Below are 14,734 nucleotides of genomic sequence, written 5' to 3'. Positions count from 1 at the left end.
GAGTGTGCTCATATTAAACCAGCTGCTTCTTGCAATTTTATGTTACTTTTTTTACTATTTATTTTAAATAGAAAAAAGCAAGGTAGACAACTGTCCAGGCCCACAGGTGATAACAGCTTGAAAATCATGCATAAATTCATTCTTAGAATGGCTGCTACTTTAACATGTAGTATAATAAAAATAATTATATGCACAGTAGGGTCATCAACAGTTATTAACACATGGATTATGAAGATTGCTTAGCTCTGACCAGTGAGGAGTTCAGAGGCAGGCTAAGCTGTAGTAGTTTGGAAACTCTGTTCCTTTTTTTATGGAGTCAGTCACTGTCAGTTAATTCATTAACTAAAGTTTTTGTCCTTTCATTCTATCAGTAGAGAAGAAATGTGCAGTGGAATGCCCTGTATTGGTAGGGTTTTCTTAGGAGGCTTTTGTGTGCATTTTCAAATGCACTTGGTTTCAGATTTGAAAGAAATTATCAAAGAAACACCATACACCTGGGATAGAAAATAGCGAACTTTGAGTTTCCCATTTAGCTTCAAGAGAAGTTAATTTTACAGTCTTGGATCAGCCCTCAGAAAGGCTTTGCATCCTACACAGACAAGCTGTCTCTTTGTTACAGGGCAGTTTAAAGTGCTAAAGGATTGTACTGATGCAAGTCTTCATCTTGGAGTTTTATGTGGTCTTTTAGATAATCTGGCCCGAGTCAGAGAGTGTTTTGAAGACACAACCCCAGACCCTGAATAGCATTAGAAATTTCGTTAAAAGGGCTGAGGGAAGAGAAGTGTGGCTTGCTGTCACCATCATAGTCCCCTTTGCTACCAAAAGCTGTGCTACGGTGGTTTAAATAGGTTGGCATGGATTTGAACAATGAAATACTGTGCCTGGGAAACGTTGAGCTCTTGAAGTTTCACTAAGGTGATGAAGCTGTGAATAACTGAGATTGGGTATTCATTTGCTTGCAAACATGCTTTTTTCCTGTCATCTAGAAGTTGCTAATGGCTGCTGCTGTTGGAGTGCCTGGAATCAAGCAACAATCTTCAATAAGGGAGCGTGTAGTTTTGTCTGTAAACTCTTCCAAATACTTTTCCACCTACACTCTCCAGTCAGACTTCAGTTTTACAGATCTAGGAAAGATTGTAGGATTTCCTGTTCTGCTCATTGAGTATTCTTTTTTTGGGGAAAGATTCAAGTCTATTAAATTAATTTCTTCCCTTTTCCCCATTGTCCTCTACCCTTATCTAATGTTACACCTTTCATTCTGCAGTGAGTAGCATTAAGTCTTGAAGGTAGGGGCTCAGAAAGGAGTCAGTCATATGTTTGCTCTTGCCACTGAAAGGCGAGATCATCTATGAATAATAATTCCAGGAACTGAGTTTTTGGTTTTAAGACATCAGCTTCGGATAGCTGAGGTTTTGGCTAATTTCTATTTCTAAATAAGCCCCAGTTTTCTTGGAATCAGTGCAAGCTTGGGGTTAGGCTTTCTTCAGTTGTAGTTGGCCTTACTTGATTTGTGAAAAGAGAGTTCTTGTATGAGGTAGAGCCAAATTCAAAACTTGTGAATTAAATCTGTCTTTTGGTGTCTGGAATGATAACTGTTTAGTGGGTATAGACTGGTATTATAGAGAGATTTTTGAAAATGTACTACCCACTTCCTGCAGCAATAGCTTTTTTTTTCAGTACCTGGTACTTATTTTGAAGTGTGTTATTGATTATTATAGTGTGTGAGAATTGCTTTATATTATCATATTTTAACCACTTTCTTCATAACTCCCATGGCATTGCAGTGGCTAGCAAGCAAACAAACAAACAAACTTGAGGTATAATAATCACCATTGACTGCTGTCAGGATTGTCTGAAAATAATTTAAATATCAGACTGCCCAGAGAGGTTGTGGAGTCTCCTTCTCTGGAGACATTCAAAACCCACCTGGACACGTTCCTGTGTGACCTGGTCTAGGTGATCCTGCTCTGGCAGGGGGGTTGGACTGCAGGATCTTCAGAGGTCCCTTCTAACTCCTAATATTCTGTGATTCTGTGTAAATATCAGTCTTGTCCCATAGGACACTAGTGCTACTTGAAGATTTTTCCATATATTAATCTCTGATCTTTGCTTGTACGCTGGTGTTATAGGCAGGATAGAAGTGGAGAAATAATTGAGATCAGAATGACAAACTTTTTTTACTTTGCATTTTGCATAAAAAATGTTGGTTTTCAAAACTTTGTTGCAATTTTCCATTAGTCTTAGGAATATTAACACAAATATGGGAGAGGTTTGATCTTGACAATGTTTTACCAGAAGTGACTGACATTAACTTTGTGTAGTTGTTATTGAAGTGGTTGTTTAATCAGGACCTCATTGTACTCAAAATGTCAGATTGTGACATCTTCGAACATTAGCCAGGGTAGGGAACTAGTTTCCCTGGGGAGTCTGCCCGAAGCCAGTATAGTCTGTTACTGCTCTTTCCATGTGTGGGTGGATAAGTATCGTGCTTTTCCAGAAGACAGAACAATTACAGACTGTTTTTTTTTATTCTCCCACTTTGAGTAGTGACAGTGTATAGCAGAATACCTATCAGAAAGCCTTTTCCTTATTCATCATGGGATAGGTTCATGGGGACAACGCATATGTTCAAGAAGTGCTGAGAATGAGGAAGAAATAGGCACTTATTTTCTCCCTGCAATACGTTAATGTCAGCTCTTCTACCCATGAAGAAATCTCACTGCTTTCTCCTGCTAGTGTGTATCTGCATTTTTATCAGAAATGAAATGAAATGTAAAGTAGTTTCAGAATTCTTCCCCTCTGCCCCTCAGCAGACAAGTTAATCCAGTAGTTCAACTATGTGGTAATCCTTTGCAGTTAGCATGAAATGTTGTCCTTCTCTGATAAAGCTGAACTCTATCTCATGCTGCAGCTCTGTGATCTTAGTCCTAGGCTCCATACGACATCTTCAGAGAATCACAGAAGGGTTGAGATTGGAAGGGACGTCTGGAGGTCATCTGGTCAAGTAGGGCCACCTAGAGCCCGAGACTGTGTGCAGACAGCTTATGTGTATCTCCCAGAAGGGAAATAACCTGTCTGGGCAACCTATGCCAGTGCTTAGTCACCCTCACAGTAAAGAGGTGTTTCCTTATGTTCGATGAATTCTCCTGTGTTTCAGTCTGTGCCCATTGCCTCTGGTCCTGTCACTAGGCACCACTGAGAACAGCCTGACTCCATCCTCATTGCACCCCTCAACCTTCTCTCCTCCAGGCTGAACAATTAAAGCTCTCTCAGCCCTTCACCACAGGAGAGATGCTGCAGTCCCTCAGTCATCTTAGTGGGCCTTTGTTGGACTTTCCAGTATGTCTGTGTCTCTATTTGTACTGAGGAACCCAGCACTGGACACAGCACACCAGGTGCCAAGTAGAGGGGAAGGATCACTTCCCTCAACCTGCTGGCAATACTTTTTAGTGTCAGAGTCTTGGGAAGTTTGAGCCCAAGTATAGGCTGCATACATCTCTGAACTACTTTTACGATTGCTTTTTGTTCATTCTCAGTTTATATGTGTGCATACAGATGCATGGTGTCTTCCTCCCCACATATATTTTGTGTGCTACAGTGTCTTGAACATACTTAGGTGTTCAATGTTAGGCTCAGGAAGCTTGGCCCTGTTTGACTTCCATGTTGCGTACTGAAATCTTCACGTGACTCAAAGCTGTAAGGTACTTTCTACGTGGCTCAGAGAGTCTGAGAACTTGAGGTGTGATTCATGCATGGGAGGTGATTGTGTGTCTTTGGTGTTTCTGTTGCTCCAGTGAAAGACTGCAGAGTTGGCAGTGCTTTCTAGTTGGTTTCCTGCCCTCACTGAGGATTTGGCTTACACCACTGCCAGAGCCAGCTCCATTTCTGATCAGTCACGCACTGCACCCTTGGCACAGGCATAGCCATTGAGTGCTGGTGGCCTCAGAAGCCACAGCCTGGCCACCCATGGTGTTGCAGTGGTCTGAGCTATGTGTTTGCCACATCTCTGAAAATCTTGGTTTTGGTATCCAAATTCGAATATAAGAAAAATTGAGTTACTGTAAAGCACCGTACCATAACTAGTCTGTGACTTAGTTTCACTGTTTGAAAAGTAAAGCCAAACATGCTCAATAAGGGGCTTGAGGCTTATCTCATGTGTTTTGTCATATGCTATGGCTTGGAGGTGAAGACTGTAGTTTATGTAGCTCAACTAACTGACTGGTTTGGGATTCTTGTATTTCCTTAGGTACAACATTGATCCTGGCTTGTACTGTCCATTTTTCTCTCTTGGGGCGTGCATGGAAGGTTTGAACTCTTTGTTCAGTCAGCTCCTGGGAATCTCCCTTTATGCTGAACAGACACAGAGAGGAGAGGTTTGGTCAGAAGATGTTCGAAAGCTGGTAAGTGTTATTGTTCCCACCATCTGAAATGACAAAAGGAAGTTACACAAGATGATGTGTTCCTCTGAGCCATGAATTGGATTTTGGGTTTAGATTTCTTGGGTACCCATCAAAAGCACACGCTACTAGATGTCTAATTGTAGTTGAAGTTAGACCTCAAGGGCTTTATACTCTCTCTGAGTGCCACAAAAGCACTTACATACAGAAATGCTTGGTATTTTATGGTCTTTATAACATGTCTCGGTACGAAGGGTGCTTGAATCAGAAGCGGTTTCTCTGTTTGGAGATCATTATTGTATGTTTCAGGCTGTCCTTCTGAACGAGCCTTTTTTAGTTTCAATTTGAGATGACTGTAGATGTCTAGAATCCTGTAGCTGCATATTCTAGCAGTCGTGTCTACCTCATTTTTAAAAATTTTGTATGTCATCTTTCTTTAAGATGGGTTTTTGCACCTTTTTTTTTCTGCCCTCTTTTTAGGGGAGGGTGGAAGTAAAAACTTGGGCAATAATTTACTCATCAGGTTCCCAGGATTCTCGGTTGTCTTCCCTCCATGTGTTCACTGCCAGATCTTCTTCACTGCTCTTCCACTTCCAGCCTTCAGCAACAGCTGCTGTTCTTTCTAGCCTCTGGGCCAATTTATAATTACTTCTTAATCTTTCTATTTTTATTTTCATGATAAATCAGCTTCTGTTACTCTTAACTTCTCAGAAGTCATTTAGAGGGTACAGAAAATGTTACTTTTAATACGGATCTGTGACTAACTAGTTTTGAGTGAAATGCAGAAATGGCTGTAGTTTGAGGACAAGTTGTGAATCTTTTTTTTTTCCCCTACAAAAATTACCAGATTTTTCATTAATTATTCCCAATTTATTTGTCATTTATTCAATATAAATCTTTGTATTAGAATACTGTGTCTTCAATTTACCCATCTTATCAGTTCTTTCACTATGGAAATGGTACTTTTTTCCTTTAGGCTGTTGTTCATGAAACTGAAGGCTGGCTAGGATACATCTATTGTGACTTCTTTCAGCGACCTGATAAACCACATCAGGTAACATTTATGATCTGATTCCAGTGTGGATTTTATTTGAGTAATGACGGTAGCGTTACGGCCATTTGTGTTCATTGTAAATTTAGTAAAAGTAATCTCAATTTAAAATAAATTAAATTTTAACAAGGAAAGTTTGTAACTTCAAATGTGGTTTTAGGCAAAATACTTTTGTGAGTAACATTTCATTTTAAAAATGTCACCCAATAGGCTGAACTTTGTTCTGCAGAATGACAGGCACTGTGGAGTGCTGTAAAACTCTGTTTAGAGAAATGGCAGTTTTTAAAATACCTATTTTCTGGCCTACTCTTTACAAGTAAAAACAATCTGAAATTTTAATGTTCTGTAAATGTGAAAGCTTATACTGGCAACTAATTTTTATTCAAAATTCTGCTTGAAACTGTAGATGATTCCAGCTGTTGTGACTCGACTCACTCGTGCTGCCTAGTAATGATAAGACGCAGCACAGTGGACACTTCACTCTGCAGAAGCTTCTGCAAATTACCACTTCAGTGAGGTGGTGCATGGACAAGCTTTAAATCTACATTAGTTTAATGTATTGCTAATACTGTTTTGCTAATACTTCACAATATATCATATTTTATAAAGAAGTTACTGCTGAAGAATGAAGAGAGAAAAATCTATAAATTACGGATTTGGCACATCAGTAAATTTCTTTGAGCTAGTGATATTTTTTAATAAAAACTGAGGGGTTCTGATAATTCTAAAACAACAAAAAATTACTTTCTAAAAGCAAAACAGTCTTTCTGGAATAGGGTAGTTTCCTTATGAACATGAAGTAAATAATAAAGATAGAGAGACACTGTGCTGCTGTTGAGCAGTGCTATTAGGGATTGAATTCAGCTCATGTAACTATGTATTTGTTTAGGTTTGATTTAATAGTTTAATGGAATAATTTCATCATTGTTTTAATATCATTGATCTAATGACATTGGGTGTCCATATGTTTGCTTTTATCTTGAAAAGGATTGTCACTTTACAGTTCGAGGAGGCAGACTAAGGGAAAATGGAGAGTACCAGCTGCCTGTGGTTGTTCTTATGCTTAGCCTGCCCCATTCAACAAGGTCTGCACCAACGCTACTAAGTCCTGGCATGATGGAGAATCTCTTCCATGAAATGGGACATGCCATGCATTCTATGCTGGGAAGAACTCGGTACCAACATGTCACTGGTAAGAATCTTAGAATAGTGGTTTTTTTGTTTTAGTTAAATGTTTATTTTCTAGAAGAAGGGAGGTTTAAAAAAGACAACCCATGAATAAAGCCAAAACTAAACAAGAAAAAAAACAAACGATGAACCAGAAATGGTTGAGTCATGTTGATATTTCTGCATCTTCAATGACTTGAAAGTACAATATCAGATCCCCAAATATTATCTAAAATCCAACTGAACAACTCTAGAATATTATTCTTCTCCTAATATTTGTATCTCTTCTTTATGATTCTTGTTCTAGTGGTGGTATCTACTCTTGCAAGTTTGCCTTATGTGGAGTTTATAATAATGGAATAGTTGGAGGATTGTAAATGAATTGAGCTAAACTTGTACCTAGTGTAAAAGCACAATGAATCCTGGGTTGGAAATGATTTAGGAAGTTGAGTTAAGGTAAATTAGTAAGTTAGTTCTTGCAAAGAGCATACACTAGTAGTATGGAAAATCTGTAAAGCCAGGCCTTTTCTAGTTGATTCTGATTAAAGCAAAATTGATACATTAAAAAAGTACTGATTGACTGGTAGGCCTTTTATCATATGTAAATGAACATGAGTGAATATGCAATGACAGCTTAGTGATGCACAGAAAAGGAATATTGCCTTTTTTTCATTTAGCCCATCTTCTCCAGCAGCGTCAATGAGTGCATTGGCTGACAGCTCACAAGCTGCTGTGGCCTTCTGCAGTTGTGGCAAAGGGGTCAGGCATGTTCTGGCTAAAGCTGCTTGGCATGCCACTTTCCTTACCTGTAGGCAGCTTGGTATAGCCTCTTCTATAATAGTGTGCTGGAAATCCCATTTGCAGTAGACATTTACTTATAGAAAAACCCCCACAAGCAAACAGGTGAAATTGTAGCTCTCTTCCCTGAAGAATTTTTGAAAATGTTTTACCATTTTTATTTGATTCTAATGATTCAAATGGGAGTCCATGTGTTATCCACAGGTACTTTGCACCTAGTGACAAAATATTATTTTCTTAAGTCTTTCACTTAAAATAAACTGAGCTCTTTCTAAGTATGTCACTACCGGACACAGAACAAATGAACACTGTGTATGCTCTTTCAGTATAAGCTCTACATATTTTTTGGAATGGTTAATGGCTCTCCCCCACCCCTTCACCTCATATGGCCTTGCTCATCTTGACCTCTATGAGTACTTGCATGCCCAAAGTAACTGCTTTGTTGGGGTTCTCCTCTTGTGGTGAACTGTATGTGTCTGCATATGAAGGTCTTGAAGGGGCAGGAAATTGCTGATTTTGAGTCTCAGACTTTCCATGAGCCCCTCCGTATGGTTTCAGCGTTGTCTTAGCTCCAGGCAGTCCTGTGTTCCAGGGCATTTCACTCCAGATACAGCATTTCAAAAGCATAGTAGGAGATAAGTCCTGTTTTTTCTGCAGAGAGCTCTTTTTTTTAGGGTTTGGAGTGTGTGACAATGAAATGGCTCATCTCAGGGATGTCTGGTAGGGGCCATCTGCGCTCTTGAGACACTGGGGTGGCAAAGTGTGGAAACAACAGGACTACAGGCTATTGTGAGAACAAAAAAAATGTTGCTCTAGTTGAAATGCACTGAGTATTTGACATCTTTTCTACTATCCCTGCCTTCCTTTTCTGATTAATATTCCTAAATATTCAGGAATCCATTGTGCTGCTAATGGGCCCCAAACTTGGATAACACTGTACATTTTTTACTTAAGATGTGCTATTTTTTAATTAGTCTGTCATTTTACTATATGCATTTATTGATTGTCTAATACGTGTGTGTAAAATACCTTTAAAAACCTATCTTGTATTCCATTTTAATTTATCATGTAGTAGAGAATACCTACATGTATTTTACAGGAGGACTGACTTATCCCAGATAACTGCCCAACCTTTTATCTTTCTGTCGTGCGGTTAATGTCATTTTTCAGAAGTCTTTTTAATGGTTATTAAAAAAATTTTGTCACTTTATTAAGGAGCTCTGAGAAATCATAAATGGTTGGGGGAACATCAGTGTAGTTCTGCAGGCATTTGTCCTGGGACCTGCCTTGTTTTAGGCTTTCAAAAAATGGTTTTCAAACAGCAACAATAAAAGACTCTACTAATGAAATGTGATGGCACAAAAGAAGGATTGAAGTATTGTTTAGGAACTGAATGACTGGGTACTGCAATATTGGAAGTAAAATGCAATTCAGAATTACACAGTGCTGATCATGGCTTTAAAGAGTACAGAGAGAATTTATGCTCTCAAACCGGTATTTCAAGAGTGGTGAAGGAAGAGAAGAACAGTTTTATGTGTTAATGCAGGACTACAAATAGCTACTGTGCCTGTGAAAGGGGTGAATGTGATCTGAAATTACATCAGAGGTGTATCCAACAGCGATAAATATTAGAATGATTAAGAAAGATACTGGTGAAACCTCAGGCAGTGCTTGGACATGGTTTGGTGTCTCTGCTCTGGAGATGAATTCAAACTAAAGCAGATGCAGAGAAGAGCTACAATGGATAGTCTTTTTCTTGCCTTTGGATAATGATGGTTGAGAGATAATATAGTTTGTCTCAATTTAGGAGGTAAAAAACAGTGTTGGAAATGCTATTTATACTAAAGAGCAGTATTGATCTGAAAACATTGAGTATAAACAGATTATGAATTCAGATTAAAAATTAGAGAAAGATTTGTAAAGATTGAAGGAGTGTTTTTTAAAAAATAGCCTTCAAGAAGGTATAGTGGGAGCAAAAAACGTACCTCCATTTAAAACTAGTTTTGAATATTGATATTGTCTCTAGCAAACAGAGACAGAGCTGATGACCCAGTGGGTCCATTATTAAAGCAACAACTTTGCACATCCCTAACTTTAACATAGAAATGGGAAATGCAGCTTTGAATTCGTGATGTGTTATACTTCTTAATAACTTCCATTGTGTAAGGTGCTGGTAAAGCTTAGAGTAAATAAGTTTTTTGGGAAAGTGAAAATACTAGCTGCTAAGATATCACCTCATAGCCCTTACTTAGAACATGTCTTCGATCTGCAAGAGCATTCCTTGGATGAATGACTTGGTATTATAAAACGAGGTTAATATAAAGCATAAGTAATCTCAGCAAACAGATGGAAGCTAAAAATTGTAACTGTGAATGGAATTAAGGCAGAGTTCTATTTACATTGTAGTTTGATTTAGGTTTAGGACACTTAAATAGATTTGGTGTTTCATGTAGGGCCAGTTTGGCTGCAGTCTGGTTTAGTTTAGAAAGGGTGTGATCCAGAGCTTTATAAGGTGCCTCACCCAGCTGTTCAAATATTTTGTTTTACTTTGTGATTTATAGTAAAATGTGTAGGATTATAATGAAGCTTTTCTGGCAATATGTACAATAATGCTGTGGAAATAAAATATTGACTTAATAAATGAAAGAACATTAAAGTTCACCAAAAGTCCAAACTGAAAGTTGCAAAACCTTTTGGGAAGAGTTAACTATTTGCATTAATGAAAATAGCAAATGCTAATGTGTACAATTATTCTACCTCTAGGAACCAGATGTCCTACTGATTTTGCTGAAGTTCCCTCAATTCTGATGGAGTACTTTGCAAATGACTATCGAGTGGTTAACCAGTTTGCAAGGCATTATAAAACGGGACAGGTAGGAAAAATTACTGTGTAAAATATTGAAAATAGGAATAAATGTATTCTGGAAAAGAATCGTATTTTCATGTGTTATTTGTGATGATTAAAGTAGAAACAACAATGGATAGAAACTATTTTACTATTATAATTTTAAATATTCAGAAAAAATGTTAATATACTCATTGCAGAGAAGATAAATGTAATTTGCAAAACAATACCAGAACCTTATATCCAAGGTTGCAATTACATGTTTAAAACTTTCAACCTTTTTTTACTACAAAGTTTCTGTAGTTTCTACACTACACAAACTTAGTGTAGTAGGTGAACAACTTCTGTGTGAATGAAGTTATGTGAAATGTTTTAATTTAGTTGCAGGTGAGTTATGACAAAAATAGTGATTTGTCACTGAACTATCTAAAGTCTCTCTTAAAATAAAGCTTGGGTACCAAATCATGGGAATAAGTGGAAATGATCTGCAGTGTTTTAAAATTCAAATTTTTAGCAAATTGTAGGGTAGTTATTGAAATATTTTGTGATGAAAAGTGTATTGCTTTATTTAGGATTATATTAGGATTCATTAGGTTCTGGCAGTCATGAACCTCTACAGTGAAACTCTGATCCCTTTTTTACATAATGGTCTTCTATGCTAGTCTACTGCAAGGATCTACTATCTGTGGGAAATCCAGAAAGTGGTGCTCTTTGGAACAAGGTGACTTTCAGTGGTTGCTTTAATGTGGCAGCAGAACATGGTTTATATTTGCACAGCCATTTCAAAAATACAAACCAATAAACAATAACCAAAGATCTTTGGTGCTTTTGATTGAGGCAAGTTTTAGTGCACTCAAGTGTGATAGTTGAAGAATAGACTACCCATCAATGCAAAACCAAGAAAACCTCTTAAATTGTCTAGTGTTACACTTCATTGAAGCTTTTTATCCAATACTAAGCATTCAGTATATTTCAGTATTACAAAAGTGGAATTATGTTAGCCTCCATTGAACAGTTAGATAAATACATTGCTTAACTTCTATTTTAATAGATACTGTCTGAGAAATTTGCTCTGTAAATCTCTCCTTAGTTTTTTTTACAAAGAAATAAATTCTGCAGAATTGATTGCACTAAGAAAGTCCCCTTGAAACCTAGGAGTTAAAAGTACTTGGTTCAGGAGTGTTCATCATTTGTATGTTTGAATCCACATACCGAAATACTGCTTTCCAGTGTTCTCTATAAAGTTCATGTAGTGTCTAAACATTGCAAAGTTAATGTGATTGCACATGAGTTCAGAGAATGAGCTTGACTGAGACATCTGAAAGAAATTTGTGGAACATTATTTATGGCTTTGTATTTTCAAAATGGCTTAACAAATCTAAACCATGTTTAGTTGCAGTGCAAAAGCTAAGAACCAGACGCTGTATCCCATTTGACGTTTCCATAAACTTCTTCTGTTTATTGGTGGTGAAATCTTGCCCTTTCAGAGAGCAATTGAGAGGAGTTTAATGTAGAAATTCAGTCTTGAAGGAGGCAAGAATGGATTATGCTGGAAGATGAGAAAAAGAACCTGAAACTGCTCTGTGGCTTTTGAGGGCTTTAGATGGCTTCCTTTAAATTGCTTTTTTAAAAATTCAGTGTGTATTTTTAAGTCACTATCCAACATACATAAATCTGCTTTTGCTTGTGTTGGTTCATCTAATCTAGTTTTAAGAATCCAGTATCAGATTTCTGTATCTGTCATTTAAATACAAATAGATTGAAAAAATCTTTTCTGTTCGTGAAATTTAGTGATTGTTACAGCCGTTACTTTTATCTGTTGTGTATCTGATACTTTGAATAGAAAATCCCCAGCTCTCAATTTACAACTTCACAAAAATCCTTCTGGGGCCTATATTTTCTGTACTTGTTCTCCGAGTTGTCTTTTTTTTTTCTGGTGTGCAAATAGAAATTTGAATCAACATTTTCTTCTCCATTTTTTTAGTTATTTGAAGGAAATATGAGTGCACTTTGCACCTTTTTCAAGGTGTAGTAAGGAAGGTGGCAGAAACAGTTAAAATGTGAAATTCCTAAAACCAGTTCATTCAAATGTTGTTCCCTATGAAAACTTCCATTAAGTTTCTTCTTACGAATAAAGGGACTGAGCTTTTCTGTGCAAGAAGTATCTTTCCTGCAACAGCTACACCAGGACAGCTCTGCTGGATGTGGACAGGAGAGATTTTTACTGACCTAGCTCATTGAGGAGACAAGGCAGATAATTTGAAAAAGCATCTTTCTTTTGGTGTTACTGCATCTATGCTATAGTTTTTGCATGTAAAGTTTTAACGTGTCATTTTTATTTTCATACATATATTAGAAAAGCTTGGTGACATAGTCTCAGCTTTTGATTGCCTTTGCCTTAACAACCAATTGCAGAAGAACTGGTCCTGAGGATCCTCACTTAGGATCAGTGCTTTTTCTTACGGGGAAAAGAGGAGAAAGAGGTGTTCTCTTGATTAAAACATACAAACTGTTGAAAACTGGTTTTTAGTAGCATTGCAGAGCAAAGATTGGGTGGGCAGGCTTTCAAATATGAGAAAGCATTATGCATATAGATGTGGGTCATCAGGACCTGGTCCAAAATATCCTGAAGTTTATGGAAAGCTTGTGTCTGCTTTCTGCATTTTGGATGGTTGTGCTGTTGAGTACTGAGGAGTAAAAAACTTGCAAGCTCTTCTGGCAAAAGGAGCAAGTCCTGTGAATTTAGTTCAAAAAGCTGGCCAGCACAAAAACATTTGTTCCAAGAAAGTAGCAGGCCTAGTTTTCCTTTCATCTTAAAGATAACTCAAAACGGAAAATCCTTGAGGGAAAAAAAAAATAGAGTACTGTGTTAATTAGTTCCTAAAGCTGAATTACTCAGGTAAGCTCATGAAGTCAAGTTGTACCAAAATGAGGTTGTAAAAGCATTTCAGCAGACAATCTGATGCATGTGTACCATTCTGTATCACTGTGTTTGTTTAATTTCATTTAAGTGCACAGATACGTGGTAGGTCTGTCGAGCTAAATCATTTTAAGCTTGTGTGGCTTTGGAGGCTCTCTTGAACGAAGGCCAGTATTTCAGCTGTTCAAATTTGAACTGACTTCATTTTTCACAGAGATGGAATTACAACGGCAGTATTGTATTAGCATGGTTACAAGAATAAGCCCACAGATAGTAAACAGTCGTAATGTGTCGTTGTTACTACACAGCAGTAAGGAGTTAAGTGTGCTTTGGGACACAGGGAATTCTGCATTTTTAGCCACAATAGCAAACACGCTGAAAAATTCAGGCCAAGATCTTAAAGATACTTAATATAGAGGGATGGAAAAGTGGAACCCGAAATAAAGTATGCAGTGTTTAAACGTTAAAAACTGAATGGTTGTTCAGTTAACATAGTTTTAGCCAAAGCTCTGTGAAGTCTTTCTCTTAGAAAGAGGATGACAGTTTGGTTCTGGTTTTATCAGAGAGCTCATCTTTCAGGATAAGTAAAATAATCACACTGATGCATTTTTTCCCTTCGCTCAGCTGTTTATTAAGGGGCTGTATGAGATTGTAATAAAGCAAGGAGAAATAGTTTTTGTTGCCTGAAACAGCACATCTTCCTCAGTACATCTTTCTCAGTAAATTCAAGACCTCAGCAGATCTGTATACCTGACATTCACAGAAACAAACTTTGGAGGGGAGTGATGTTCTTTAAAAAACCCACTGGAGTCTAATTTTAGTTCCCATAAATACTAAATTTTAAAATCCCAGAGGAGCTTTAGGAAAAATAAGTGATCTCTTTTTTACCATTCTTTCAACTTAATCTAATTTTAGCAATGTTTTTCTCATGCCAAATTCTGCTTGATTTGTGAATCACGATCACAATACAATCCTTGACCCAGATCAGTAGCGCTGTTAGATTTAAGCAAAAGAACATTTATGTCTTTCTCCTATGCCTTTTTGTCAATAGGTAGTGTCATAAGAAAGATTTGTAATTTCCTGTAGATTTTAATCTGCACAAACAGTAGAGCTTGCTCTTCAGGGCAGAGTAGATCTACATTGTTTGTTTGATATTAATATGGCTGCAAAAAAGATACCAAGAGCCTCCAAGAAGATCTTTTTATTACTTATATTTTGCTTGTTCTCTAGAAAGTGTTGCTAAGCCATCTCCTGTGCGAAGAGATTTTGGTACATTATTAATGATTGTTCTATGTCTCCCTTCAGGAGTTCAATTTAGAATAGGATAGGGGATTTTAACAGAACATAAGGAAGAAACTAATAAAGCCAGAGACTGCCTTTTCCACAGTCTTCTCTGGCTTGAGGTCAGCTATTTGCAGTACAGTCAAGAGAAGGCAAGACTTCCTTGGGTGGACAGAAATGGGCCTCTCTAAGAAATGCTTTAGCTCTGAACTGCGAATTAGACCCGCTTTGAGCAGGGCTGGATGTGCCCAACTCTCCCAGGGAGTGTGCAGTCT

The 14,734-nt window shown here is 37.5% G+C and overlaps 1 protein-coding gene across 1 annotated transcript in view; it reads left to right on the top strand.

Annotated features, from left to right (window-relative positions):
• MIPEP (mitochondrial intermediate peptidase) overlaps positions 1–14,734 on the top strand; it is a gene marked incomplete at both ends in the record, with an annotated part of 40,796 nt that overhangs the window by 17,821 nt on the left and 8,241 nt on the right. Inside the window, 4 exons of the mRNA XM_010178905.1 lie at positions 4,247–4,400; positions 5,374–5,451; positions 6,436–6,640; positions 10,177–10,286. Of these exons, the coding sequence (XP_010177207.1) occupies positions 4,247–4,400; positions 5,374–5,451; positions 6,436–6,640; positions 10,177–10,286 (547 nt within the window). The remainder of the gene's footprint in view (positions 1–4,246; positions 4,401–5,373; positions 5,452–6,435; positions 6,641–10,176; positions 10,287–14,734) is intronic.

The sequence above is a fragment of the Mesitornis unicolor genome, unplaced genomic scaffold, assembly GCF_000695765.1.
Source record: "Mesitornis unicolor isolate BGI_N332 unplaced genomic scaffold, ASM69576v1 scaffold50772, whole genome shotgun sequence".
In the NCBI taxonomy this organism is placed as follows: domain Eukaryota; kingdom Metazoa; phylum Chordata; class Aves; order Mesitornithiformes; family Mesitornithidae; genus Mesitornis; species Mesitornis unicolor.
Note: the sequence above shows the minus strand (reverse complement) of the source record. Positions and strands in the feature narration are given on the sequence as shown.